Consider the following 25,759-nt stretch of genomic DNA (forward strand, 5'->3'; position numbering starts at 1 on the left):
CGCATGCGCTGGCTCCCGTACACTTTGGCGACTTCACGGCTTTCCGGGGCCTCGTGACGTCTTCGTCCGCCCCGGATTGTGTTTCCGGTGCGAGGGTCACGGACAAGATGGTGCCGCCGGTGCAGGTTTCTCCGCTCATCAAGGTGAACTAGGGTTCGCGGCCGCCTCCCGGCGCTCGGCTGCGCGTGGGCCCCGCGGTGCGACATCGCCCGCCTCCCCCCGCCCCCCAACCCCGTGGTGCGACCCGGCCCCCCACCCTCACCCCGCACCCCGGCCCCTCCCGCCGCCTCTGACCGCCCTCTCCCCGCAGCTCTGCCGCTACTCCGCCCTGTTCCTCGGCGTGACCTACGGAGCCAAGCGCCACAGTGAGTGACGGGGCTGCCCGCCGTCCCCGCAGTGCCGCCCCGTAAACCCGGCACCGCCCCCCCGAGGCCTGGAAACCGGGTGTTTGGAAACCTGGGGGGGGGGGGTGGTCCTAGAAACCGGGGGGTAGGGGTCTGGGAACACGGAGGGCTTGGAAACCTGGGGGGGCCTGGAACCTGGGGTGTCTGAGAACTCGGGGGGCCTGCAAACCGGTGGTGGTTGACAGCTGGGTGGGCGAGAGCTGCGCTGGGCAGTGGGACCCAGTCGCCCTCTCTGGGCGGGGCTCTCTGTTGAGGGGTGCCCTGCAGGCCTTGCCGACATGGAGGTAAAGGAGAACGAAAAGCAGGCACGTGGGGTTCATAGCGCGCCGGAAGGGAGCACTGGCTGGGACTGAGCTGCTTTTAGGAGCGTGTCCGCGAGGAAGCTCATTGGCAGTGCCTCCTTCCCGCTGCCCCCGACAGGTTACCTGAAGCCTCGGGCGGAAGAGGAGAGGAGACTAGCCGCCGAGGAGAAGAAGAGGCAGGATGAGCTGAAACGGATCGAGAGAGAACTGGCAGAAGGTACTGGGGTCTGAATCTTACAGATTTGTCCTCCGCCCAGATTTTCTGGAACAAACATCAGCTTCTAGCGACCTGCAGTGGAGGAGAGGGGCCCAGGGGGTGGTCCAGGGGAGCGGCGCACCCCGCCTTAGGCGAGGCCACAGGGCCTGGACGCACGGCTCCCTCTGACGTGCAGGGATGAGGCCACCAGGGGCGGGAGTTGAAGCCCAGCCTAGTCAGGCTCCATGGGGGCTGGGTGTGGAGTGTTGAACACCCAGAAGCCGAAGTGCTCCTTTTAAGTTGCTCTCCTTCTTCGTCTTCCAGCCCGTGACGACAGCATCCTGAAGTGAGCGCCCTCTCCGAGCAGTGCCATGAATAAAGCTTGTGCTGTGTGAGGCTCTGGCTCTGGCTCTCCTTGAGTCCTCAGTGTGCGAGTGACGGGGCGGGAGGGGTTTCTGAACAAGTATCACCCACCACAGGGCTGCCGCGGGAGAGGCCACATGTTCTGGGACAATGGCTGCCCTTACTATGCTCTGGGCCTGAGCACCCGGAAACCTGGCGGGGTGGGGGGAGGGGGAGGCCTGGGGTCCCGGGAGCCTCAGGGCTGGGTCTACTTTATCTGAGACGCCTGCGGCCGACTGCGGAAATACCAAAGGCACCCGGGGGTTGGGGGAGCCTGAGGATTTGGTGGGGAGTTAGGAGTCAAGTGGGAGAGATCAAAGGGGTGTGGAAGTGGGGGGAGAAGGAAGAAGACACCAGTTGGATGCGAGTAAAAGGAACCCAAGGTGTAAGGAGAGGAGACCGGAAGGTGCGGGGAGCATCAGAGGAGGCAAAGAAGAGCGCTGACGTGGCGTCCTCCCCTGAGGGCCTGGGAGGGCCCGGGAGGGCCCGTCTGACCAGCAGCTGAAGGTCAAGGTGCCGCTTTGGAATTGAGACGTATTTTGTGTGAAGTCATTCAGGTTGCTGGCTCATTCCGCCCCCTCCCCTCAACTCTGCCACCTCAGGTCCCTCTGCCTGCCCATCCTAGCTTTAACTCAGCCATGATGGCCCCGCTGGAGTCCCAGGAACTTGGCCGTTGCTCCCTAGTCCCTGGCATGACAGGATTCCCTTGTCACCTCCGATTGGCTCTGGCTTCAGCCTCAGAACTGGCTGGGAAGTGATGGCAGGTACACTCGGCTTCCAGGAAATGCAGGGCTACGGGTCTGGGTGCCTGGACACACGTGTGGACTGTGTGTCCAGGGACAGGCAGTCACAAACAGCACTGTTCTGCTCTGCCTCAGAGGGTAAGGCACGGGCTAGCTGGATGCCTGGGCAAGTTAGCTCTCTGGGAGATGGGGTTTGGTTTAGGTAGCGCTTACGGGCCCTTTTGCTTTGGCAGTTTATGGTCTGTGGGCACATACAGATTAGAAGCCACATTCTTCAACCTGCAGTTGGAGAGCTGCCATTCAGGACACACATGGCCCCTTGTGGCTGCTTGAGCTGAGTGTGGTCCTCCGCGGCCCAAGAAGCACCCCCAAACCAGCCTGCAAGCTCAGTGTTCAGGCCTCTAAGCCACAGCCCATCCTCTGTCCTTGCTTTCTGCTCTGGCCCAGCCTGGGTTCTCTGAGCTTTGAAGAGGTGCATCTCTCTCTCGAGGGAAAATGATGCTTGGGGGTCCCCAAAATGAAAGGAAACCACATTGGGGGCTCTCAAGGAGAAAGGAATCCTATATAATAAAGAGTAATATGCCAATTTACCCTCACACCCTTGCACAAGATGGCTGCCCCCATGTGGTCAAAGATGGCCGGCAGGGGAGGGTAGTTGTGAGCAATCAGGCAAGCGGGGGGGGGGGGGGGGGGAGCAGTTGGGAGTGACCAGGTCTGCAGGGGAGGGTAGTTGGGGGTGACCAGGCCTGCAAGGGAGGGCAGTTGGGGGCAATCGGGCCGGCAGGGGAGCAGTTAGACGTTGATCAGCCTGGCAGGGGAGTGGTTAGGGGGTGATCAGGTTGGCAGGCAGGCGAGTATTTGGAGCAGCAGTCCCAGATTGTGAGAGAGATGTCAATTGGGCCTAAACCAGCAGTTGGACATCCCCTGAGGGGTCCTAGATTGGAGAGGGTGCAGGCTGGAATGAGGGACCCCCCCCCCCCCCAGTGCATGAATTTTGTGCACTGGGTCTCTAGTATGGGTATAAGAAAGGGAAAGCATTTCAAATCAAGAAGCAAAACAACTTGAAAATTAAATGGCACCAGAAGATGGCAAAAAAAAAAAAAAAGGAATGATCATCCACCACAGATGTGTGTGTGGGGAGCACAGGAACTCTGTCGGGCATCCAGGTGGGATCCCCTAAGGGTGCGGTTTGTAATGGAGAAACAGCTGGACCGTCAGCCTTCTGAGCTGGCCCAGGCCCTGGGCACAGGGTGGGGGCTTGCAGTGCAAAGGTGGGGGTGGGGCTGATGCCCTCAGGTGAGACACGGATCTCCAGCTCCTCTGTGACACCCAGGGAGGGGATGTGGCCCGAGGACAGGACGGGGCTGGGCCGTACCAAGGGAGAGCCAGGCTCTGCTCTTTCTCGCCCATTTCCTTATAAAACGAGTTCGTGTGCACGTGGAAGGGAATATGGGGAGCAGCACCCCAGCACCTCAAAGCCCTGGTTTTGGTTAAGTGAGGCCCCTGTGAGGTCGGTGAGATGGTGCCGAGTTCCTCTAGGACCTGGAGGAGCCCAGCCCCAGGCACAGGCCCAGGTCAGCCACCAGGTGCCTCTGGCCCCTCCCTCTGAGGCCTGGCTGTGTGGGGGCGTCCAGCCCACCCCGCCCCATCCCTGGGGGGGAACACCTGGTGCCATCGGAAGGGGCTGTACCCCAGCGGAAGGGAGTTCCCCGGGGAGTCGTGTCACCCGGGAGCTCACATCAGGAGTTAAAAGTCCTTCATTTCTGCCAGAGAAGTAGCACCCCTCTCACCTGTGTCCTTGCTTCCCCGTTTGGGGGTGACTGCCTTTCTTCCTGGCTCAGATGTGGAGCCATCGGAGGCGGAGGCGTGTGGTGCTGCTGTAAGGGGACCCCCAGCTGCAGAGGAGGAGCCTGGGCAGCCGGGCGCTGGGAGACCGACCTGCCCGACCTCGTCCCTCAGCAGCAACACACACGGCCTTTATCAGGGGTTCTTTCTCACTGCTCACTCGGGTCTGATCGCGCTCTGCTCACGGCCTCACCTTCTGCCAGAATTTTTCCAACTGGTCATGTGCAATGTGCCCTCGGCCATACTTTCCACCACAGAAAAAAAGGGGCAGCTTGTTTTCATTTATTCTACAATCTGGTCACATATTGTTTCCTAAGCCAGCTGGGAGACAGCATCTCTGTATCCACATAAACACAGTGCAGGCTTCTCCCCAGAGCCTCCCACACTGGTCACAGACTCTCAGGGTCTCCGGTGTGACCACGTATCAAAGGCGATGAGTGTAAGCGCAGGGCAGGCTACACTGTTATTTGTCGTTGACTTCAGTTGATAAAAACACAAACCTTAAAAAAAATTCAAAGTATCCAGAATCGTCTCAGGCTTCCTAGCCTCTGTACCGGGTGGTTAGAGGCGGAGTCCGCGTGGGCCTGCTGCGTGTGGAAGCCCTCAGGCGCCCCGAGTGGCTCACAGGAGGCAGCAGGTCGAGGACTTGGGTGCTGGGCCACCATTGCAAATTTCTGTGCCCCCTGCAAGGGAAGGCGAGAAGGTGAGGGAGGGCCACGCATGCCCCAGCCGGGCCCCCTCCCGGCGGCCTGCGTGCCCTCTGCCGGCCCTGTGGGAGGGGAAGAGCGTTTGTGGTCAGCTAAGCCGATTACTGGGGCTCACCTTTCTCATCTCGGGCCCGGCCTCCCACCGCCCTGACACTGTCTTGGTTCCCGCCCCACAGCAGGGAGTCGCAGGGAATAGCAACCAAAGCCCCGGAGCTGAGTGGCCGAGCACAGTGGACACGAGGCCTCGCGGCCCGGAGTCCAGCCGGGCTGGCTGAGCCGCTCCAGTGCAGCCACCTTCCCACAGCTCAGGACGATCAGGCCAAGGACTGTGCTGGACACAGCCCAGGGAGTCGTGCACACGGCTCCTAGCTCTTCCTTTCCTGTGTGTGCACGTGAGCATGTGCAGGCATGCGTGTGTAGGTGCATGTGAGTGCGTGTGCGGGGGGGGGGGGTTTCTGAGTTACTCGGAGGGGCTGTGCTTTGAAGGAAAGGTCTGTGAAGAGTTGGTGGTATCTCAGTGGGCTGTCCCCCCTTCGTAAAGGAAGTAACACTCCACAATCACTTCCTGGGAGGAAACGAGAGTCCCCACTAGGACCAGGAGGAGGGAGCCCTTTCGTCCGGGCTGGTGAGTTCCTGAGTCAGCAGGTCCCACCCGTGGACGTGGTCGGGCCTCCTGGTGGCGGCCTCCCCTGTGGCCGCCTCTGCAGTGAGGGCCCAGGGACACCTGCCGCTCCTCCCAGCTCACTTCGTTGTTTGTCTCTTCCCTCGCACTGACTGGTCAGCCCGGTGCCCGCCCTGCGCCTCGGGGCCCACCTTTCTTGGCCACGGTCCTCTCCTCCTGCTGCTTCTCCTCCTCCAGGGCCCGCGCTCTCTCCTCGTGCTCGTCGGCCAGCGCCTTCCAGTGCTGCCGGTTGTTCTGCAGGCGCTCCAGCATGGGCAGGATCTCCTCGTGGAAGCGGGAGAACTCCTGGAAGGGAGCCCAGGCGTCGCGACCGCCCGGGCGGGTGGAAGGGACAGGTCACGACCCTGCCTCCGCCTCGGTTTGCTCTCAGGAGAACCCTGAGGCCTGCCTGGTGGGAGGGGGAACGGCCACCGAGATGCCACTTCCCAGCAAAGCCCGGAACAGGGAGAAGGGCTTGGCGTTGGCGTTCGGGAGCTGTGGGCGTGAATGCTTATAACACACACCGTCATAGCGGGCAAGGACCCCAAGAATAGAGTAGAGAGAGTCAACTGCAGAGGGGGTGGGGGACTCACAGACATGTGTGTCTTGTGCTCCTTCTCCCATGCCTCACACACACTACACACAGTGCACACACCACACACAGTGCACACAACACACACAATGCACAAACACCACACACAATGCACGCACATCACACACAGTGCTCACACCACACACAGTGCACACACCACACACAGTGCACACACACCACACACAGTGCACACACTACACACAGTGCTCACACCACACACAGTGCACACAACACACACAATGCACGCACACCACACACAATGCACACATAATGCACACACTACACACAGTGCTCACACCACACACAGTGCACACACTACACACAGTGCTCACACTACACACAGTGCTCACACCACACGCAGTGCTCACACCACACACAATGCACACACACAACACACAGTGCTCACACATCACATGCACATCACACACAATGCCCACACACTGCATACACTACACACAGTGCTCACACCACACACAGTGCACACAGTACACACAGTGCACACAGTACACACAGTGCACACACCACACACACCACACACAGTGCACACACCACATACAGTGCTCACACCACACACAATGCACACACCACACAGAGTACACACACTACACACAGTGCACACACCACATACAGTGCACACACCACACACAGTGCACACACCACACACAGTGCACACACCACACACAGTGCACACACCACACACAGTACTCACAGTACATACAGTGCACACACCACACACAGTACTCACAGTACATACAGTGCACACACCACACACAGTGCTCACAGTACACACAGTGCACACACAGTGCACACACCACATACAGTGCTCACACCACACACAATGCACACACTTCACACATAATGCATGCACATGACACACAATGCACACACATCACAGAGAATGCACACACCACACATGATGCACACACATCACACACGATGCAAGCACATCACACAATGCAAACGCACCACAGGCAATGCACACACATCACACACAATGCACACACATCACACAATGCAAACGCACCACAGGCAATGCACACACATCACACACAATGCACACACATCACACAATGCAAACGCACCACAGGCAATGCACACACATCACACACAATGCACACACATCACACAATGCATGCACATCACACAGGCATGTGAACACACAAGCTGTGGGCATGCGGGTGCAGCGGGGAGGGGATGTGTGGTGAGCTGTGACCTGTGAGGTCAGGACTGCATAGCACATCCTGGTCCCGCCTCCCCCCAGCAAGACAGCTGTGGAGGCAGGAAATGGGGTTGGAGTTGCAGTGGAGGGCAGTGTGGTGTCCTGGGGGCCGAGGTGGGGGTGGGATGGTCCAGTCAGGGCTGACTTCACTCAGAACCAGGCAACATCCTCCTTGGAGCGTGGGGTCGGCCCTGCTGCCCGAGTGGCAGGGTGGAGGCCCTGGCCATGTTGGGCATCACAGGAGGGCCGTGTGGTCAGATGCCCCTCCGTCCCTGGCCAGTCCCCTGAGCTGTGACCTGCTGTCACTTGTCAGTTATGCAGCCCGTGTTTCTGGGCAAAGCACGCCCAGCTCCAGGGGGCCATGCTGTGCTCCGGGCTCACAGACACTGGCAGGTGCACCTGCCGTCAGCCCCGCAAACAGCGCAGGCCACGGGAGCGCCGGGGGGCCCTGTCTGCTGCTCACCTTGTACACGAAGGTGCACACGAAGTCGATGAAGCCGACCTGCAGTTTGGGGAGCTCAGCCGCCTTGTTCCGGTCCATCATGGGCTTTGGGGGGAGCAGGGACACAGTGAGGGGCAGGGGCAGGGGCAGGTGGGTCCGGCACATCCCCCAAGTACCAGGACTCACTCCCCACCCACTCGGATGAACACGTCCATGGAAACGCACGGAGGAAGGTGGAGCCCTGGCCCCGGCCCAGCCTGCCTGACAGATGCTGGCCCTTGGCAGGGCAAGCCCAGGATGCCCCACGCGCCTTGGAGCCATCGGGCCCTGGTTCCAGGGCTTCCGTATCAACGTCATAGTGCTGGCCTGCCCCAGGTCTCCTAGGTCCCCGAGACGCCGCGCCCCCAGAGCGGCCCCCTCCATCTTCCCCACGGAGCTCTCCACGGTGCTGAGCCAGGACCCCAGGCTCCCTGAGAGCGACCCCAGTTCAGGGAGCTGTCCAGGGTGCTGAATCAGGCCGCAGGTGCCAGAGAGCGACCCATCCAGCCCCACGGGAGCTGTCCAGGGTGCTGAACCAGACCGCAGGCGCCGGAGAGCGGCCCACCCAGCCCGCCAAACACAGGAGCTGTCCAGGGTGCTGAACCAGGGGCGCAGGTGCTGGAGAGCGGCCCATCCAGGCGCCCCCACCCCCGAAAAAACAGGAGCTGTCCACGGTGCCAACCCGGGACCCAGACCCCCTGGCACAAGCCCCTGGTAAGCTTAGACCGCTGTCCTCGTTGTCCACACCCTGCGGACCCACCAAGCTGCCTCCTGTCAGTCCCTGCTTCACAGTTACCCACGGTCTAGACGGGCTTGGGGAGAACGGGCCAGGCAGGGCCCTAGAAGCCTGGCCCGGAAAGGACAAACCGGCCCGGTGCCCCCGAGACACTGCTGGTCAGGGCGCCTCTCCTGCTGTCTGCACCCGCCCAATGCCTCCTCAGGCCTGTGTTCAGACCACTCTTCACCAAGTGGGGTTGGCTTGTGAGCAAACCCCCTCCCCATCTCTCCTCGTGTTGGACCTACTACCATCTCCTTTCGTGTCAGCCCCTGGTTCTCTTGCAGGTGCATCGCGGTTTTGCAGAATAGTCATGACCCACACTGATGACCCACAGACCCCCGCACCACCCAGGTACCGTGTGTGGGCCCTGGCTCCAGCAACTCCTCCCTGGTTCGGCACCCTCCCTGGGGCCATGTCTGTCCCACCTGGGACTTCCTGGGCCGCTGAAGGCCCAGCCATGTTCACGGTGGAGCCTCTGGCCACGATCCACTGCCTGGTTCCACCAGATTCAACCTTACAGCTTCACCCGGATCCCGAGCCACCGGCACCCACACCCCATCTCGTCACATGACCCAGAGTGAGAGCCCAGGACTTCAGAACCGGACACCCTGTCTGCACTGAGCCAGGACCACGCCCCGGGCGGGGGTTCTGGGAGCAACACTCACAATGGGCTGCTGATCCAGAACTGTCCTTTCCAGGTCCCCTTGTTCCCAGAACTCCGCTGCCACCAGCAGTGCCACCTGGGGGCACAGAAAAGGCAGTCGTTCATCCGGTGGGGTTCAGTGGGGTTCAGCGCTGGGTCAGAGAGCGACCCATGGACATGCCAGAGGCTATGTGTCCGCGGTGTCCACCCGGACCCCTGGGAACCCCACACACGTGAGCACAGGGCACCCTCCACCCGGCGGCCATGGGTGCCCGGCCCCAGCACAGGGCAGTGCCCTGAGCACCGCTTGCAAACCGGGGTCTGCCCCACGTCTGGCTCCCGCAGGCCAACCCCACCAGGAGGCAGGCGGCGCCCAGGCGATGGCTCACCTTGCTCTGGATCTCCCAGGGCTTGGTGATGGCAGACAGGTCGCAGGCCGTCATCATCATGGCCCTGTGAGCAGAGGGCGCTGGAGGCGGGTCCAGGCTGGCCCCCTCGCCCCCGCGCCCCTGCACCCTCCTGCCCGCGCAGCCTGGGGACCGTGGGGCGCAGGTCCTTCCGGAAGAGGCAGCCTGTGCTCCCCACTGCACCCCTGCCCCGCCCCTCTGCACCGCACGCTGAAGTCAGCCAGTGCGTATCCCGAGCCTCGCAGTGCGTGGCTGAACCGTCTCCACCGTGTGGACTGGCGGGCTCCTGGCTGAGCACGTGATCGCCAAAGGCCACGCCGAGACACTGGCCATGGTGCTGAACCAGGCCCAGCCACCGGCCTGTCCCTGGTGCTGTGGGACCCCAAATCCCCCTGAAACGAGGAGCAGGACGGAGCTCCGCTTTCAGGCACCAAAGCCTGTAAGGAAGGAGCTGTTCCTGCCGCAGAGCATGGGGGGCTTGGGCCTGGGGGCCTGGCGGAAGTTTGCGGGAGTAACCGGCTCACATGACGATCTCCTTCCGCGTCGTCTCCAGCGACAGGAACTCGGTCCAGCTTCGCCGGTCCGCGTAGCTCTTAGACTCGTCCACGATCTTCTGGAACATCGTCCTCTTCCTGAACCCCGAGGACACGGGGACTGTGGGCGTCCCCTCCCCCTCCGCCCTTCCCCGCCCCCCACGCAGGCCCCGCCCACACGCGTGGTCCAGCCCCACCGCCCTTCCAGGGAGGTCTCGCCCGGAGTGCAGGCTCCTGCGGCCGCGGGGTCTCCCCGGTGCCCCCACCCGGGCCTCTCCGCCTCCGGGCCCCCCACGCGGGACTCACTTGAAGTAGAGCGCCAGGTCCGTGGCGATGATGGCAATGTCCATGAGGTGGATCACGTGCTCGTGCTGCCGCCGGTTCAGGTTCTGGTAGATGTTCAGGCTCTGCGGGGGGTGGGGGGAGCCTCAGTCCGTCCCCCACCCCAGGGACGGGCACCAGACTCAGGCGGCCTCCCCCAGGGAGCCCACCCTCCGCGGGGAGACTTCCTGCGCCCCCTCCGGCTAGGGCGCACGGTCAGACTCCCGTCCCCAGGAGGCCAGGGGCGCGGACCTGCCCAGGATGGCCCGGGGTGCAGGGGGGCCCAGGTGCAGGGGGTCCAGGGGGTCCTCAGCCGGGAGATGCGCGCGCACGCGGGGACTCGCACCTCCTCCGCCAGCAGGAACTTCCCGAACTCCAGGTGGTGTCGCTCCAGAATGGAGGAGCCGTGCAGCTTGGCCAACGGGTTCTGGGACCTGCCAGGTTTGGGGAGAAGGGAGCAGCCCCGAGTGGCCTGGAGGGCCCGTGGGCGCCACAGCGCAGGTCTCTGCTTCCCCGCCAGCTGCACGTGGGCCTCCCGGCGGGGCCTTCCCCACGGGGCCCTCTGGGCGGGACCCCTGGGCACCCTGGCACCGCCCGCGCCTACTTCATCTGGAACAGGTTGTTGGTGCCGCGGTGGTCGATGTCGTGGCACAGGCCGGCGGTGACCATGGCGAAGGCCTCTAGGTCGGTGTAGTAGCTCTTCAGCTTCCCCGTCTGCGGACACAGGCGCCCCAGTCCTGCACCCGCACCCGCACCCGCACTCCGCTCCTGCTCCAGGGGCTGAGGGCTGTGGGGTGGCCTGGGGGCTGGGCCTGACCACCGTCCCTCCCCGCCAGGCGAGGGGCGGCCTCTGTTGAGCCCTCCAAGGCCCCGCCTCCCATGCGGAGGAGCCCCCGGACCCCTGGCTTCTGGGTGCCCTGCCCCTTTGGCCCAGGAGGTCTTCACAGCCCTGGACAGGTGTGTGTGTGGGGGCGCCTCCCACCCCCGTACCCCGGCTTCTGGGTGCCCTGCCCCTTTGGCCCAGGAGGTCTTCACAGCCCTAGACAGGTGTGTGTGTGGGGGCGCCTCCCACCCCCGTACCCCTGGCTTCTGGGTGCCCTGCCCCTTTGGCCCAGGAGGTCTTCACAGCCCTAGACAGGTGTGTGTGGGGGGGCGCCTCCCACCCCCGTACCCCGGCTTCTGGGCGCCCTGCCCCCCTCCAGGCACCGTGAGCAGCGTGAACATCGTCTGCGCCACGTTGAAGCCGTGGCGCCAGTTGTGGTAGGTGATCCTCCGGTAGCCTTTGCTGACGGAGAGCAGGAACCGCACCAGCACCTGTGGGAGCCGAGCCGTGTCTGCCGTCGCCGGGGTAGGCCAGGGCCGCGCAGCCGAGGGGCCAGGGTCTCCATCCCATTGCCCAGCCCCAAGTGTGAGAAGAGGACCCCAGCAAGGGGTCGAGGGTAGTTTATTTTTTGTTAATCCTCACCAGGGGATGTGTTTTCCATTGATTTTTAGAGAGAGTAGAAGGGAGGGAGGGAGGGAGAGAAACATCGGTGAGAGAGACATATCAAGCGGTTGCCTCAGAATGCGCGTCAACCTGGGCCCGGAGCAAACCTGCCACCCGGGTATGTGCCTCGACCGGGAATGGAACCCGTGACCCTCTGCGTGGCCGAGTGCTCACTGGTCACACCAGCAGGGCAGGGAGGGGGCGTTTCAGAAGAAAAGGCCTGTTTTGGGCAAGCTGTGGGCACCTGGCTGGTGGCTGAAGGTCCTGAGGCTGGGTGGGGTGAGGGTGGAGGCTGGGGAGGGGGTGGGGGCGGAGGGCCGCTATCTCTGGACCACAGAATGTGGCCCCAGGGGTGCCTCTTATTCTTCTGTGTGTAATCCTCGCCCGAGGATATTTTTCCATTGCTTTTTAGAGAGAGTGGATGAGAGGGAAAGACCGAGAGAAACATCGATGTGGGAGACACATCGATTGGTTGCCTCCTGCACGAGCTTGGACCAGGGCCCAGGCCGGGAGGTTCGTGCCCTTGACCGGAATCAAACCCGGAACCCGTCAGTCCCCAGGCCGACGCACTATCCACGGAGCACACCAGCTAGGGCTGTTCTGTGATTTTTAGGGCCAGGAAATTATTAGGAAATAATTTTTTCTGTCCACGTTTTCTATAATTTTTTTCTCTTGTGTTTCTTTCTTATTTAGTGGACCACCTCCTGGGAATGTGGCCTGCTGCCCTGAGTCGGCAAGAGGGAAGGTGTTTCCCTCGGTGGTGGTGGGAGCCGAGGCTCGGGGTGTGAAGGGACCGCCGGGCAGCCCCACCGGGCGGTCGGATGGCTGCCAGGACCTGGTTCCAGCCGGGGTGGTGGGTGCTCTCTGCACAGGTGATGGGCTGCTGTCTCCCCCGCCATGCCGGAGCCCACTATCACCCAGATGCACCTTAAGGTCACATTGCCTGGAGCGCCTGTCAATCAGACTTTCCATCTGTCCATCCGTCCTGCGGTCAGCTCTTCCACCCCACGCTCTACCTGTGTTTTACCGGCCTGCACTGCCCATTCTGTAATGAACAGGCCTGCCCCAAGTTCAGTGCAGGACCTGGGACCCTGGCCACGCCCTCACCTCCTGGGGCACCTGGGACCCTGACCACGTCCTCACCTCCTGGGGCACCTGGGACCCTGACCACGTCCTCACCTCCTGGGGCACCTGGAACTTGCGGACCACCCCCAGCTCGTAGTACATCTGGATGCCGCATTTGACCAGCTCCAGCTCCGTGCACTCCAGATCGGAGAAGTGGAACTCGTAGATGTCGAACTTGGTGGGCCCTGGCAGCACTTCCTTCTGTGGGAGGGACGTGGCTGCGGGAGGCAGGCCCCCCACCCCACTGGCTCCTCGTCTCTCCTCCCAGGACCCTCTGTCCAGCCCCGATGCCCCAGTGACATCTGCCCTGCCAGTCGCTCTGGCCTGTGCCTGTACACGGGCCCGCCCCTCTCCTCCGACCCGCGGTCCAACAACAAGAACTTGCCTAACTGGGCAGACACAGTGATGTTGCCAGGGAAACAAACGCAGAGATACGCACGTGGGAAGGTGCACGGACACACGGCAGGCGTCTGGCACGTGGACAGCGGCCACCACCGCAGGGACACCCCGTAAGCACCCTTAGTCTCCCGGCCCCCATCCTCAGCCCCCACCCCCGGCCTCCACCTCGGGGTGGGGGCAGATTCTGACCAAGATTTCCCGCAGCTCCTCCTCCTCGCAGTCAGCCGGCTCCTTCCCCAGGCGTTCTCGTGTGGGCTGAGAGGGAACCGATGCGCTGTGAGTCAGTGACACGTCAGCTACGCCCTTGTGAGTGTGGGACAGGCGACAGCATCCCCTCACCCCTGTGACTGGGGCAGAGGCCTGAGGTCGCTGCAGGAGCCCAGGGGAGGGAGCGTCCTGCCTCAGAGATTGGGAGTGTGCGTGGGCAGCTCACGTCCGCACATCCCTGCCTCTCCTGGAGGATGGAGCCCTCACCCAGCCGAGAAGGCCCGGGAGGGACCCACCCTGGGCTGGCAGGGCGGGTGGGCCTCCAGGACAGGCCTGCTCCTGGGTGTGCGTCCTGCGTGGGGGGCAGTACCAGGATGAGCTGGATCTCGTCCTGGTCGCATCGCACGTGGTACAGCACCATGTCCTGGGCGATGTCCTTGCGGTTGCCCAGCTTGTTCATCCTGTCGTGGGTGTCGGTGTTGAGCACGGACCAGCCCAGGAACTGTGTGAGGGACTGCGGAGGGCATAGGCGTCACCCCCGCGGGCACCGCCGTCCAGGTGCGGGGGCCCAGGGCCGTGCGCGCTCCTACGGGGCGGCAGGGTGCCTGCCAAGCCCTGGCCCCGAGGGGACCTCGCACGCTGCCTCCCGTCCACTCTCTGGGGCCGTGCAGGTCGGGCGGGGGAGCAGATGGCGTGTCCCCGCGAGCAGCCCCTGAGGCAGTGCTTACCTCCATGAGCACCTCGTCCTGCTCGTCGAAAGGCTTCCCGTCCTTCCTGTTGTAAAAGGTGGCGACCCCCACGATCTCCTCCTTCTTGTTGACGATGGGCATGGACAGGACGTTCCTGATGGCCCAGCCGGAGTCGTCCAGAGGGCCTTGCTGCGGGGACGGGTCGGCATCGGAGCTGACGGCCCGGCCCTGCCCTCAGCTGCAGAGGGTGGGTCCCCTCCCCGCCCGCGTGGGGACTTTACGCCCACAGGGCCGCGGGCACGCCCCACAGCACACTTCCCCGGGCCAGTGCTCCGGACACGCAGGGCCCCCCTTACAGGCACCGCCCCCCCCAGACCAGGCAGCTGGCCCTTCCTCGACGCCCTGGTGCCTGGCCAGTCCCCGAGGAGCCCTCGGTGACGAAGCCCTCTTCCCCCCTCCGCCCTCCCGCACGTGCCCTCTGCCTCCTCCAGAGAAGAGCCTGTCCGTGTCCCCAGGGGAAGGCGTGGGGAGCAGACCTGAACCCTGGAACCCAGCAAACCCGCAGGCAGGTGACATGAGATACAGGTGCCCCCCGCCCTGCATACACACTTGGAACAGTTATAAAGTCAGAGTTTATTAAGTTGAGTGAGTTATCAGCTGTTAAAGTGTGTGTACTTTTTTTTTTTTGCGGGGGGGGGGGGGGACACCCTGTATGTGTTTGCCGCTGTTGGACACTGCGATTTTGAGGTTGTTTCTTAAGCAGTAAAAACCAATTCTGGCCCGGCCGGTGTAGCTTAGTGGTTGAGCGTCAACCTAGGAACCAGGAGGTCCCGGACCGATTCCCAGTCAGGGCACAGGCCCGGGTTGTGGGCTCCATCCCCAGTGCGGGGTGGGCAGGAGGCAGCCGATCCATGATTCTCTCTCATTGATTTTCTCTCGCTCTTCCTCTCCCTTCCTCTCTGAGATAAAATACAAATTCTGAACCCGATCCCTTCATGCCTGTCCTGCTGGTAAACAGCTACCTGAAATGTGAACATCTCGTCCGCAGGGGCGTTCATGATGTTACAGATCTGCGAGGAGCAGAGAGCAGTCTCAGCTGCACAGCCGAGTGGACACAGGATTCTGAAAGTGACTGTCCAGCCCGGAGCTTGGCCGAGCGGGGGCAGGGGCTGGCGGGGGTGGCCCCAGGCGGCTGGTGGGAAGGCTGGGGCTGGAGGCAGGGCCTTGGGGACTCACAAAGCCGCTTTCTGCCACGTAGGTTGGAAGGCCACTGGCCAGGGCCCAGTGGTCAGCTGGGGGTGTGCTGGGGAGAGAAGCAGAGGGTTAGATGGGTCAGACCCAGGGGTGTGAGGCGTGTGTGTGATTGTGGCAGTGTGTGTGTGTGTGCGTGCGTGTGCGTGTGCGTGCCTGTGTGTGTGTGTGCATGTGTGTGTGTGTTCCCGTTTGTTCTGTTCTCTGAGCTCCGGGCGGAGCAGGGATTGGGGGGGAGGGAAGCTGGGGAGGCTGCGGGCAGTGGAGGGCGTGGTTGGGGGCATTTGTGCTGCCTCATCCGCCTTCTCTGCCCACGATGAGGCCACTGGCCTAGTGGGATCCCCTCCCCCTCCTGGGGCCTCTGGAGCTGAGCGCTGGTCCCCTGTCCCGTGGCCGGGTCGGGATCTGAGGGTCCCAGTCTTTGTGGGGGCCTGTGGGGCCTGGGGCCCTGGCCTCGTGGCTGTAGGGCTGGCACCGGGCCCTGCCCTGAGCTCCACCCAGCTGTGCTGCTCCCCCCGCGGACGTCCCCCGGTCCATCCCACTGGGTGTGCAGTGTGAGGAGACCTCGAGGGCTGCTAGCTCAGGCGCTGTGGCAGGGCCCCTGGACGCCCCCTGGGCCCCTGGACGCTCCCCGGGCCCCTGGACGCCCCCCGGGCCCCTGGACGCTCCCCGGGCCCCTGGACGCCCCCTGGGCCCCTGGACGCTCCCCGGGCCCCTGGACGCTCCCCGGGCCCCTGGACGCTCCCCGGGCCCCTGGACGCTCCCCCGGGCCCCTGGACGCCCCCTGGGCCCCTGGACGCTCCCCGGGCCCCTGGACGCTCCCCGGGCCCCTGGACGCTCCCCGGGCCCCTGGACGCTCCCCGGGCCCCTGGACGCCACTGCGAGGTCCCCCCTTCATTTTCTCCAGGGTCAGCGAGCCAGCGCCTCCCACCCACGTGGGTGCCCACAGCCCAGGATCTGCTGGCACTCACGGGATGACCTTGATGTCTTCCTTGCCGTGGAGGATGTAGTCGATGACTTTGTAGAAGAGGATTTCCTGAGGACCAGACCACAGCGGGCGGTCGTGAGGGGCTCCCGGCCAGCACCCCGGGAACCTCTGGGCAATGAGGCGTCTGTCCCTGGCTCCCCAGCCCCCCTGCCCTCCCCCCTCCTTGGCTGGGCTGGGACAGGCCCGTGCTGCCCTGGAGTTGGGGGGTGGAGAGCGGCTGGCCTGTCCCCCCCGCCACGACTCACACGGCCGTCGGGTGTCCGCGGGCCTGCGTACGGCTGGGCCTCTCCCATCAGGACGGGCCACACGTCGAAGAATTCCTGGCGGAGAAGAGGGAGAGTGGTGAGCCAGCCCCGCGCGGCCCGGCTGGGGGGGTGGGCGGGGCCTCACCTTCTCCTTGGTCATGTCCAGGAGGCCCACGGAGTAGCGGTCACAGTTGAGGTAGGCCCGCACCGTGTAGAAGGCTTTGTGGAACTGCCGCTCGATGTCCGTCAGCTCCTCAAACACCTTGTTGGCCGACCACAGCAGCACCTGCAGGGGCGGCACCCACGGCCCATGTCCACACCCATGTCACCCCTGAGACGCCGTGCACAGCCCCTGCCGCAGGGCCCTGGGGGACACTGAGCCAGACGGCCCCCCAACGGCATCTCTGAGGGGCCACCGAGCGGCACCAGCCCCCACTCCTGCGGCCTGACCCCGGGGCCTGGGAGCCTCCTGGGGGACGAGGCCTCCAGCTCCGGCCACGTCCCTGCCCCACGCGGCCTGGTGTGGCCTCACACCGGGTCCGTGAGTGAGGGAGGGAAATCAGTGGCCGTGAGCTCGGAGGGCAAAGCCGGGATCAGCCCGCCCTGGTCAGACGGCGGGGGCAGGACTCTGAGGACACGAGCTCATGGTGTCCTGGGCCAGCAAGGTGAGGAGAAGGATGGTTTCCTGCCACGTCCCCGAGGCCCTGGATAACCCACCCCCGGGGCCTCAGCCGATGGCCGGGCTCCCCCTAACTCCAAGGGGAACCGCTCCCCAGTTTCTCCGTCTCTTCAGCCACAGCCCAAAGGCAGGGCACCTCCTGGCTCCGGCCTGTCACACCCGCTCCCCCCCCAACACCTGTCGTCAGCCTGAGCACTGCCTGGGGCAGAGCCCCTCCTCCTGCAAGATCATCCCTGCCTGGCTCCCCTCTGCCAGCCCCCCCACGGCCCCCGCGGCCCCGCTGTCACCGGCCGGGACTGGCTCTCATGATCCCACCTGCTGTGTCCTCTTGCCAGGAGGCAGCCCACTGCCCACGTAGACCAGGCGTGCCTCACTGTCCACCGCTCCCTCCCCTGACCCAGCCAGGGCCTGGCACAGGCTGCGCCCAGGGCCTCCACAGCCCGCGTTCGTGGAGCCAGACCCCCGACAGCGCCCATTCCTTCCTGACCTCAGGAAGCACAGTCTCAGGGTCTGGTCACTCGGCCACAGCTGTGAGGTCAGGAGGCCACCCAGCCCCGCCCAGAGCCTCCGTGCTGCCGACGGCGCAGAGGGCGGTGAGATCCGCAGACCATCTGAGCTGTGGTCCTGTGGCCAGCTGCCCCCGGAAGTCTACACATGTGTCGCCCACGCGTGTCGCCCACACGAGTCAGCTGGTGGATGAGCACCTCAATCCTGCTGCTAAAGGCCTGGTAGCGAAAGGCCTGGGCACGCCCCCCACACACTTGTGTGAGGACACCCACCCGGTTCGTTCCCCAGGAGCACTGAGGTGGGGCCCCCCACTCCCACCCGGCCCTCCATCACCCCTGAGCCCTGATTTGACCAGGGACCTCTCACGGTGCGGCACCCTCGCCAGGAGCAGGTTCTGTAACAGCCGGAGGAACGGGGCGCAAGGGCTGGCGGTGTGTCTGCGGCGTTCTGACCCCAGCAGCCTGGCCGCACAGGCCCCGCCCGCCTCTACCTCCGGAGTGGAGCCCGGATCTTCGGACACGCCAGGTGGCTGTTTAGGCAGCGGCCTCCTGTAGCCGCGAGGTCGGCGTTTAGAGCAAATAGCCCTGAAGGCTCTCTGCCCCAGTCAAGACCCGGCCCAGACGCCGCTCTGACTCGGGGTGTCCTGGGACTTCACCCCCAGGCCTCGCGCAGGGCCTGTGCTCCGTCCCTCTGGCCGAACCTCCGCCCTCCTCTGTGGGGGGGCCCTGGGCTGGTTCTGCTCGATGGTTACGACTCATGTCTGGTTTGGGCCTGACCTCTCTGGAGAAGCTAGAACCTCAGATTCTTTTATTTTTTTAATCTTCAACCCGGAGTGAGGATATTTTTTGCATTGATCTTTAGACAGACCGTGGGAGGGAGGGAGGAGGGGGAGAGAGGAACATCAGTGTGACTGAGGCACATCTATTGGTTGCCTCCTGCACACGCCCCAACTGACCGGGGCTTGGGATCGAACCTGCAACCGAGGTACATGCCCTTGACCAAGAATACAACCTGAGACCCTTTGGTCTCACTGAGCAAAACTGGCCAGGGCTCAACACCAGTATTATTAAAGGTAAATGACAGACGTTTAAAAAATTGGGAAGATTACATTAAAACTATATTCACATAGGTATTCATATTCCCTTCCAATTATCCATCTTTTTAAAAAATATATTTTTATTGATTTCAGAGAGGAAGGGAGAGGGAGAGGAAGAGATCGAAACATCAGTAATGAGAGAGCATTAGTGACCAGCTGCCTCCTGCACGCCCCACACTGGGGTTCGAGCCCACACCAGGGCATGTGCCCTGACCGGAATCGAACCATGACCTCTTGGTTCATAGGTCGACGCTCAACCCCTGAGCCATGCCGGCTGGGCTCATCGATGTCTAACAACCAACATCAAAGCGATAACTGTTCACAACCACAAATGTCAAACCGGGACCCTAACACAGGCATCACGCGTTCTATCAATTGGCCCAAGTCTGCGAGGCCATCACCAGACTGACGTCCACGGGGATAAATAGGCTCAGAACAGCCTTTCCTCTGCGGCAGGAGCAGGAGCCCTCAGCTCCCTCATCCCGTCCTGGTCATTACAGACACGCGGGCTGCGTGACCGACACCAGTATTCCTGCCGGGCGTGTGCTAATTTACCTAATCGGAGGCGTTACTGTTTGTGGCAAACATCGCACGACGGCAGCTTTTATTCGTTCTTATTCTCATTGCAGTGACTCTCCCCGAATTCCCAGGGGCCGCATGTGACCCAGGCTGTGTGTGCACCCCAGGTCAGCCTGCACTTCGGCGAAAACACCCGCTGACCCAGCAAACCTCGCAGCAGAGGCAAGCCGAGCTCCCGGAGGCAGGGGACACGCAGGGGACACGCAGGGCACCGAGGCCGCATGCGTCAGCCTGCACTCTTTCTCACAGCACCAACCACCGCCCCCCCTCCCGCCCCCACGCCCTCTCTCAGGGAGGCAGACGCTGTCCCGTGTCCCGTGTGGCCAGGGCCACACCACCAGGGATCTCGGCCTCAGAGCGGCAGGATTGTGGTTGGGGGGGGGCTGGCAGGCAGGGCCCCAGGCGAGGGATGGCAGCCCAGGTGCCAGGCCCAGCCTCTGATGCCGGCCGGCACACACAGCACCACACCATGACGCCTGGCAACCTGCCCAGGTGGACCCAGCCCCGCCCGCCTTTGTCCAGAGCGACTAGGGGGCCTGAACCCCCGGCTGTGGCCAGGAGGCAGGGCCAGGCGGGTACCTGTCCGCGGCGCGTCTCACAGTTGTGCAGGTAGCTCAAGTGGTAGATCTTCAGGTTCAAGGCCCCGAAGTTCAGGTACTTCAGGAAAACCTGGAACATGGTTCAACCACAGGAGTTAAAGCCTGTTTCCCGGCGAGCATCCTCGTGCATCGAGGCGCCCACGGACAGAGGGACGGGGGTCAGAGCCACGCGCACCCCCTGGGGGGAGGCCCGGCACTCACGTCCTCGTCCTCGCGGGTGAAGCCCGGCCCATCCAGCTTGTTCACAGCCATGACCACGGCCACCACGTCCTTGCCGTTCATGACGGGCGTGGCCAGGAGGCTCCTCGTCTCGTAGCCGGTCAGCTCGTCGGCGAAGGTGCTGAAGTGGGGGTTCTGTGAGGTGACGGAGCAAAGACAGAGGCTGTTGCTTGTGGGCCTGGGCTCGGGGTGGCCCCGTGGAGGCTCCAGGCCAGTGCTGACGCCCAGTGGCCCGTCCCGGCCGGGGCGCCGGGGAAGCTCAGAGGACGTGCCACGGACCCAGCTCAGTCCCTGTCACGCCTCCTTGGCTTCCAGACTCCGCAGTCCTCACAGCCCCCCACCCCGTGCCCCACCTGGGCTGTGGGCAGAACTGGGTCCCCCCACACCTGACACCTGGGTGCCCTCCTACTCCTGGCTGCAGCTCCTCCTGCCTTCCACCGACGGGGCCAGACCCATGGGCTCCTCCCCCAAACACACGTGTGGCTGAACTAAGGGAGCACAGTCTGATGGGGCGTGTTTGGGGGCAGCCAGTGCGTGGGCGTCGAGGGTTCCTTGGGGCCCCAGGATCTGTCCAAAGCCCCCACAGGCCTCCCAGGCCTGTGTTCCAGCTGGGGTCTGCCCCACGGGGCCGCTGCCCCAGGTGACAGCCGTGAGCACCTGCCCCAGGGGCTCCCACCACCCCAGCACCTGCCCCAGGGGCTCCCACCACCCCAGCACCTGCCTCAGGGGCTCCCACCACCCAGCACCTGCCCCAGGGGCTCCCACCATCCCAGCACCTGCCCCAGGGGCTCCCACCACCCCAGCACCTGCCCCAGGGGCTCCCACCACCCAGCACCTGCCCCAGGGGCTCCCACCACCCAGCACCTGCCCCAGGGGCTCCCACCACCCAGCACCTGCCCCAGGGGGCTCCCACCACCCCAGCACCTGCCCCAGGGGGGTCCTACCACCCCAGCACCTGCCCCAGGGGCTCCCACCACCCCAGCACCTGCCCCAGGGGCTCCCACCACCCCAGCACCTGCCCCAGGGGCTCCCACCACCCCAGCACCTGCCCCAGGGGCTCCCACCACCCCAGCACCTGCCCCAGGGGCTCCCACCACCCCAGCACCTGCCCCAGGGGCTCCCACCACCCCAGCACCTGCCCCAGGGGCTCCCACCACCCAGCACCTGCCCCAAGCGGCTCCCACCACCCCAGCACCTGCCCCAGGGGCTCCCACCACCCAGCACCTGCCCCAAGCGGCTCCCACCACCCCAGCACCTGCCCCAAGGGGCTCCCACCATCCCAGCACCTGCCCCAGGGGGGTCCCACCACCCCAGCACCTGCCCCAGGGGGTCCCACCATCCCAGCACCTGCCCCAGGGGGGTCCCACCACCCAGCACCTGCCCCAGGGGCTCCCACCACCCAGCACCTGCCCAGGGGGGTCCCACCAACACCTGCCCCAGGGGCTCCCACCACCCAGCACCTGCCCCAGGGGCTCCCACCACCCAGCACCGCTCCTCACGTTCCTCACTCAGGACTGTGCAGGCCGACGGTGGCGGCCCCTCGCGGCCCCGGAGGGTTCTCTCTCTGGGCCCTCGGCCGGGCACTCCCTGCAGGGCCAGGGGCCCCAGGAGCTGTGGGGAGGCAGCCTGTGGGCCTGACCGGGAGGGCTGGTGTGTGGCTCAGCCAACCCCTCCCCTCCCACCTCCCCTCCCCGCCTCCCCGATTCCCCGGGAGGCAGCCCCGCCCGCAGCGGCACCACGTGTGCGAGCCCTGCGCGGTGGCCGTGTCCAGCAGCGGCACCAACATGGGTTCACAGGGCTCAGCTCTGACCCAGGAAGCCCGCAGCGGCTTGGCCGTGAGCAAGTCTGTCTGAGCCGGAAGGTCCCACGTTCCGAGCCCTCCGCCCGCCAGCTCCTGGCTCCTTCACAGCGCCGGCCGCTCCGGCGTCCACACTCCTGGCCATGCTGCCGGCCTCCTGCCTGTCCTTGCGCCCGTGGGACCCGCACGGACGCGCAAACATGCGCTGCCCGCGGGTGGACGGAGCCTCGGAGGGTCGGGCACGTGGGGCCGGAGCCATGCTCTCGGAGTCGAGTCACGGAAGCCCTAGGCTCGTCCTTGTTCCTCTCCCTGCGCCTGGGCCCGCTCCCGGCTCCCTGCCTGTGCTGCTTCTGCTCCCCTGGCTCCCCCCGCCCCCCCTCCCCCCGCTCCTCTGTGGGGTCACACCCTTCCGGGTCCGGCCCCACCCACCGCCTGCCGAGGGGACCCCGGTGCCGCCTTGGCATGCCCGTCACTCAGACCCTGTAGGACCGGAAGCCTTGGGATTTCTCTAAAGTGTCCCCAACGCTGTAGCCACTGCTCCCCCACGGCAGCATCCCCAGGCCTCACCCTGCCCCCCGCACTGGCCCTTCGTCCTTCAACCACACGACTCCAGCCACCACAACGGGGTCCAGACACCTTGGCTACAGGCAGGACCCTCTGGGGACCACAGCTCTTTGTGGGGGGGAGTCAGGACCTACCCCCTCCGCCCCCGAGCCAGGACCTGGGCCCATGGTCTTGGCCCAGCCACTCAGCCACAAGCCCTCAGGGTCTGGGAGCTGTGAAGGTGTTGACAGGCAGACCTGCAGCCCCCTCACACCCCGCACACCTGGCTCCAGGAACAGCCCCTGCGGCTCTGCCCTGAGTGGCTGGCGCCCGGGGCGGAGCCCAGACTCTGCCTCAGTCTCCCCTCCAGAGCCACCTGGAAACCGAGCCCTGACGGTGCTTAGGGATTGGGATGCGCTTTGGGGAGATCCGCTCTCTGGTGACTTTTGACTCTGGTCTCTGTTCACTGCATCCGGGATAAGGAGAGCCCGTGGCCTGCGGCCCCAGGGGCTCCTCCGATGCCGCCGGCCGCCTGGGAGACCCAGGGAGACCGCCCTGCAGGGGCGGGACCTGGTCTGGGGCAGCCCCGAAGGTGGACCCAGACCCTCAGAGCAGCTGTGCGCACCCACGGCACAGGTGTGGGGTGGGGAGGCTGGAACACCAACCCCTGAGGGGACAGGACCGGGGAGGGGTCCCCACTATGGAGCGCCTGTTTCTGGGAAGTGGGCGCTCCTGACGTCCCGATTCTTGGTGACCCATTTCTTAAAAAGGGAGCGAAGGGAGAGGTTAATCCTGGAGATTACGCTGCTCAGGCCGCGGAGGCCGGTGGTGGGAGCAGAGGCGCTAAGAGGATTGCCGCCCGGCTGCCTCCTTTCCAGCCTGGGGTCCGCGTGCCCGTCTGTCCGTCTCCAGGGACAAGGGGCCGCGGCTGCGTGGGGGCTCAGCCCCTCCTGACTCCTTCGTGGGCAGGGAAGAGGCGGATCGGGTCATGGCTCCTGCTTCTAGCTCCCAGGCTGGGCCCCCCAGGGGCCGGGAGACGGCGAGGGCCCCTCCCCGGCTGCAGCCTCTCCCTGCTCTTCCCGGGCGCCGCTCCCACCCCCACCTCGTGCGGCCTGCTGACCTACCCCCGCGAGGCATGGCTGGAACCCACCTCCCTCACATCCTGCACGTTCACCGTCTTCTTGGTCTGAGCCACGTGGCCCACAACCCCGATGTCCAGCGGGAAGACGATCTCAGAGTCGGGGGGCACCAGGCAGTCCTCCAGGACGCAGCCCGGCCGCACGCCGAAGAGGCGCGTGGCGAGCTCGGCCGTGCCGTTGCGCTGGCGCAGCAGGAAGAGGCTGCAGCAGTCGGCGCGCAGCAGCGGGCCCAGGCGGCGCAGCAGCTTGAAGAGCACGAGCTCCATGTTCACGTTCTCCTGCATGTCCTGCACCAGCTCGAGCAGCGCCGCGCCCTCCCGCACCTGGCACAGCTCCCGGAAGCTGGCGCCGGCCGCGGGGGGCCCGTCCTCGCAGGCCCGGGCCGCGTGGTCCGGGCTCAGCGCCTTCCCGAAGTACCGGTCTGCGAAGCCGGGGTTCTGGTCCAGGTACCGCCGCACCTGCTCCTCGCGGAGGCTCATGGTGTCCAGCTGCCCGACCCGAGCCGCCGCCGTCCCGGGTGTGTGCAGACTCCCCGCAAACACTGTCATCAGCAAAGCCTCGCTTAGCGACGATTAGAGGCCCGGGGACGCCAGCTGACGCGCCCACGCCTGCCCCCTCGCCTGAGGCCCGGCTTGCTGCTGCCCGGGAGTGACAGGGCCTTCGGGACACCCCAGCGGCTGGGGGGCGGGCTTCCCTCCCGCGGAGGGAGGTGACCCTCTCTACCTGGTCCCACAGGCGGCCCGGACCTGGGCTCCCGTGTCCTGCACAGGAGGGCATCTGCCTCGGGGAGACGCAGCCCGGTCCCAGGCCTGGAGAGGGGTCCCATGAGGGTGCAGCTTCGGCTCCACCCCCACAGAGGGAGGTGGGGACAAGGGAGGGAGGGAGGGGGCCCAGCCCCTGGCCTGGGGCGGGAGGGGCTCGCACACACTCTCCCTTTTCCATGCTGGGAAGAGGCGGCCGGGGCATCCAGTCCACAGGTAAGGGGTCTCAGCTGGAAGAGCTGGCGCCCTTAGTTCAGTTGTCTGAATGAACCCTCCTCCCCCCTCCATGTTTGCCCACAACCTCTGGCCGTGTTTTACAGGCGAGTTCGTTCCCGAGCACCCGTGCCTCACGCAGGGACTGGCATGTCTGGGTGGCAGCACGCACCTCTTGCCGAGGGCCTATCCGCCCGCCCCCGATGTCATCAGATTGAGCTTCTCTGTGATCCATGAGGTGAAAAAAGGTGAAGGGGCCACGGGAGGACTTGCCCCATGTCTGTCTGACTCTCTTGCTTCACAGAAAAAAGACTGTGTGAACACGCATGAGTCTGTGTGTGCCCGTGCATAGGTGCACACGCGCACACACGTGTGTGCATACATGTGCATGCATGTGCCCGTGTGTGTGCATGTGCACCATGGACTGTTGGAGGCTGGGGTAGAAGCTCTGTCCCTGGGAACCAGTGTGCACATCTCAGGGAGCCCGGCGGCCCCTGGCGTTGGGTTCACCGGGGGCGGCAGTGAGGAAGCCGCCTGTCTGCCGAGGCGGCAGCAGACCGTCTCAGGGGAAGGGTTCTGGGCCTCTGGTCACGGACTCCACGTCGCTGGGTCTCCTCCGCACGGAGCCGTGTCTGTGTCGCTAGCACACTCTCCACCGGATGCGGGGCTTGTGTGTGAGTCTGGCTGTTACTGCACTCAGCAGGTGAAACTGTGTGTGTGTGTGTGCGCGCGCACACTCGTGTGGGAGTGTGCACAGTGTGCACGCCGGCTGGGGCGCCTCGTGTGCTTGGACGGGTGTTCTCCACTTGAGCATGTCCCAGGGATCTCGGGGCTCTGGGCCCTGCAGCTGTGACACCACCGGGCCCAGCTGGCCGGGTGTGGGGGGAGGGGCTTGAGGCTCCTGCCTCCCCTGAGCCACGCGGCCGTTCCTCTCGGGATCTGCTCCCAGGTCCCCACGTCTCCTGAAAATAGTGGGTTCTGACGGGATGGTGGCGGGCCTGC

The 25,759-nt window shown here is 64.6% G+C and overlaps 2 protein-coding genes across 2 annotated transcripts; one reads left to right on the plus strand and one right to left on the minus strand.

Moving 5' to 3' along the window:
* The first annotated feature begins 3 nt into the window (after nucleotides 1–3).
* On the plus strand, nucleotides 4–1,297 carry ATP5ME (ATP synthase membrane subunit e). Its single transcript, XM_079775356.1, has 4 exons — nucleotides 4–143; nucleotides 311–365; nucleotides 825–923; nucleotides 1,227–1,297. The coding sequence occupies exons 1-4, from the start codon at nucleotides 108–110 to the stop codon at nucleotides 1,250–1,252; spliced, it is 216 nt and encodes a 71-aa protein (XP_079631482.1). The 5' UTR covers nucleotides 4–107; the 3' UTR covers nucleotides 1,253–1,297.
* Nucleotides 1,298–4,513: 3,216 nt separating this feature from the next.
* PDE6B (phosphodiesterase 6B) lies at nucleotides 4,514–24,262 on the minus strand (the record flags this gene model as incomplete). Its single annotated transcript, XM_079778967.1, has 22 exons — nucleotides 4,514–4,575; nucleotides 5,413–5,566; nucleotides 7,535–7,618; nucleotides 8,996–9,070; nucleotides 9,363–9,426; nucleotides 9,905–10,012; nucleotides 10,220–10,320; nucleotides 10,581–10,668; nucleotides 10,839–10,948; nucleotides 11,441–11,548; nucleotides 12,900–13,046; nucleotides 13,434–13,499; nucleotides 13,822–13,965; nucleotides 14,180–14,329; nucleotides 15,163–15,210; nucleotides 15,377–15,443; nucleotides 16,363–16,427; nucleotides 16,625–16,699; nucleotides 16,770–16,910; nucleotides 20,065–20,154; nucleotides 20,286–20,438; nucleotides 23,795–24,262. The coding sequence occupies 22 exons, from the start codon at nucleotides 24,260–24,262 to the stop codon at nucleotides 4,514–4,516; spliced, it is 2,568 nt and encodes an 855-aa protein (XP_079635093.1).
* Between the last annotated feature and the right edge of the window lie 1,497 nt (nucleotides 24,263–25,759).

The sequence above is a fragment of the Cnephaeus nilssonii genome (assembly GCF_951640355.1).
Source record: "Cnephaeus nilssonii genome assembly, chromosome: 1".
Lineage (NCBI taxonomy): Eukaryota > Metazoa > Chordata > Mammalia > Chiroptera > Vespertilionidae > Cnephaeus > Cnephaeus nilssonii.

Bases quoted from the DNA above. Each gene is read 5' to 3' on its own strand.
- ATP5ME (XM_079775356.1), top strand. From the start codon at position 108: ATGGTGCCGCCGGTGCAGGTTTCTCCGCTCATCAAG. The intron at 144-310 runs GTGAACTAGGGT...CTCTCCCCGCAG, and splicing joins AGGTTTCTCCGCTCATCAAG to CTCTGCCGCTACTCCGCCCT. The intron at 366-824 runs GTGAGTGACGGG...TGCCCCCGACAG, and splicing joins CTACGGAGCCAAGCGCCACA to GTTACCTGAAGCCTCGGGCG.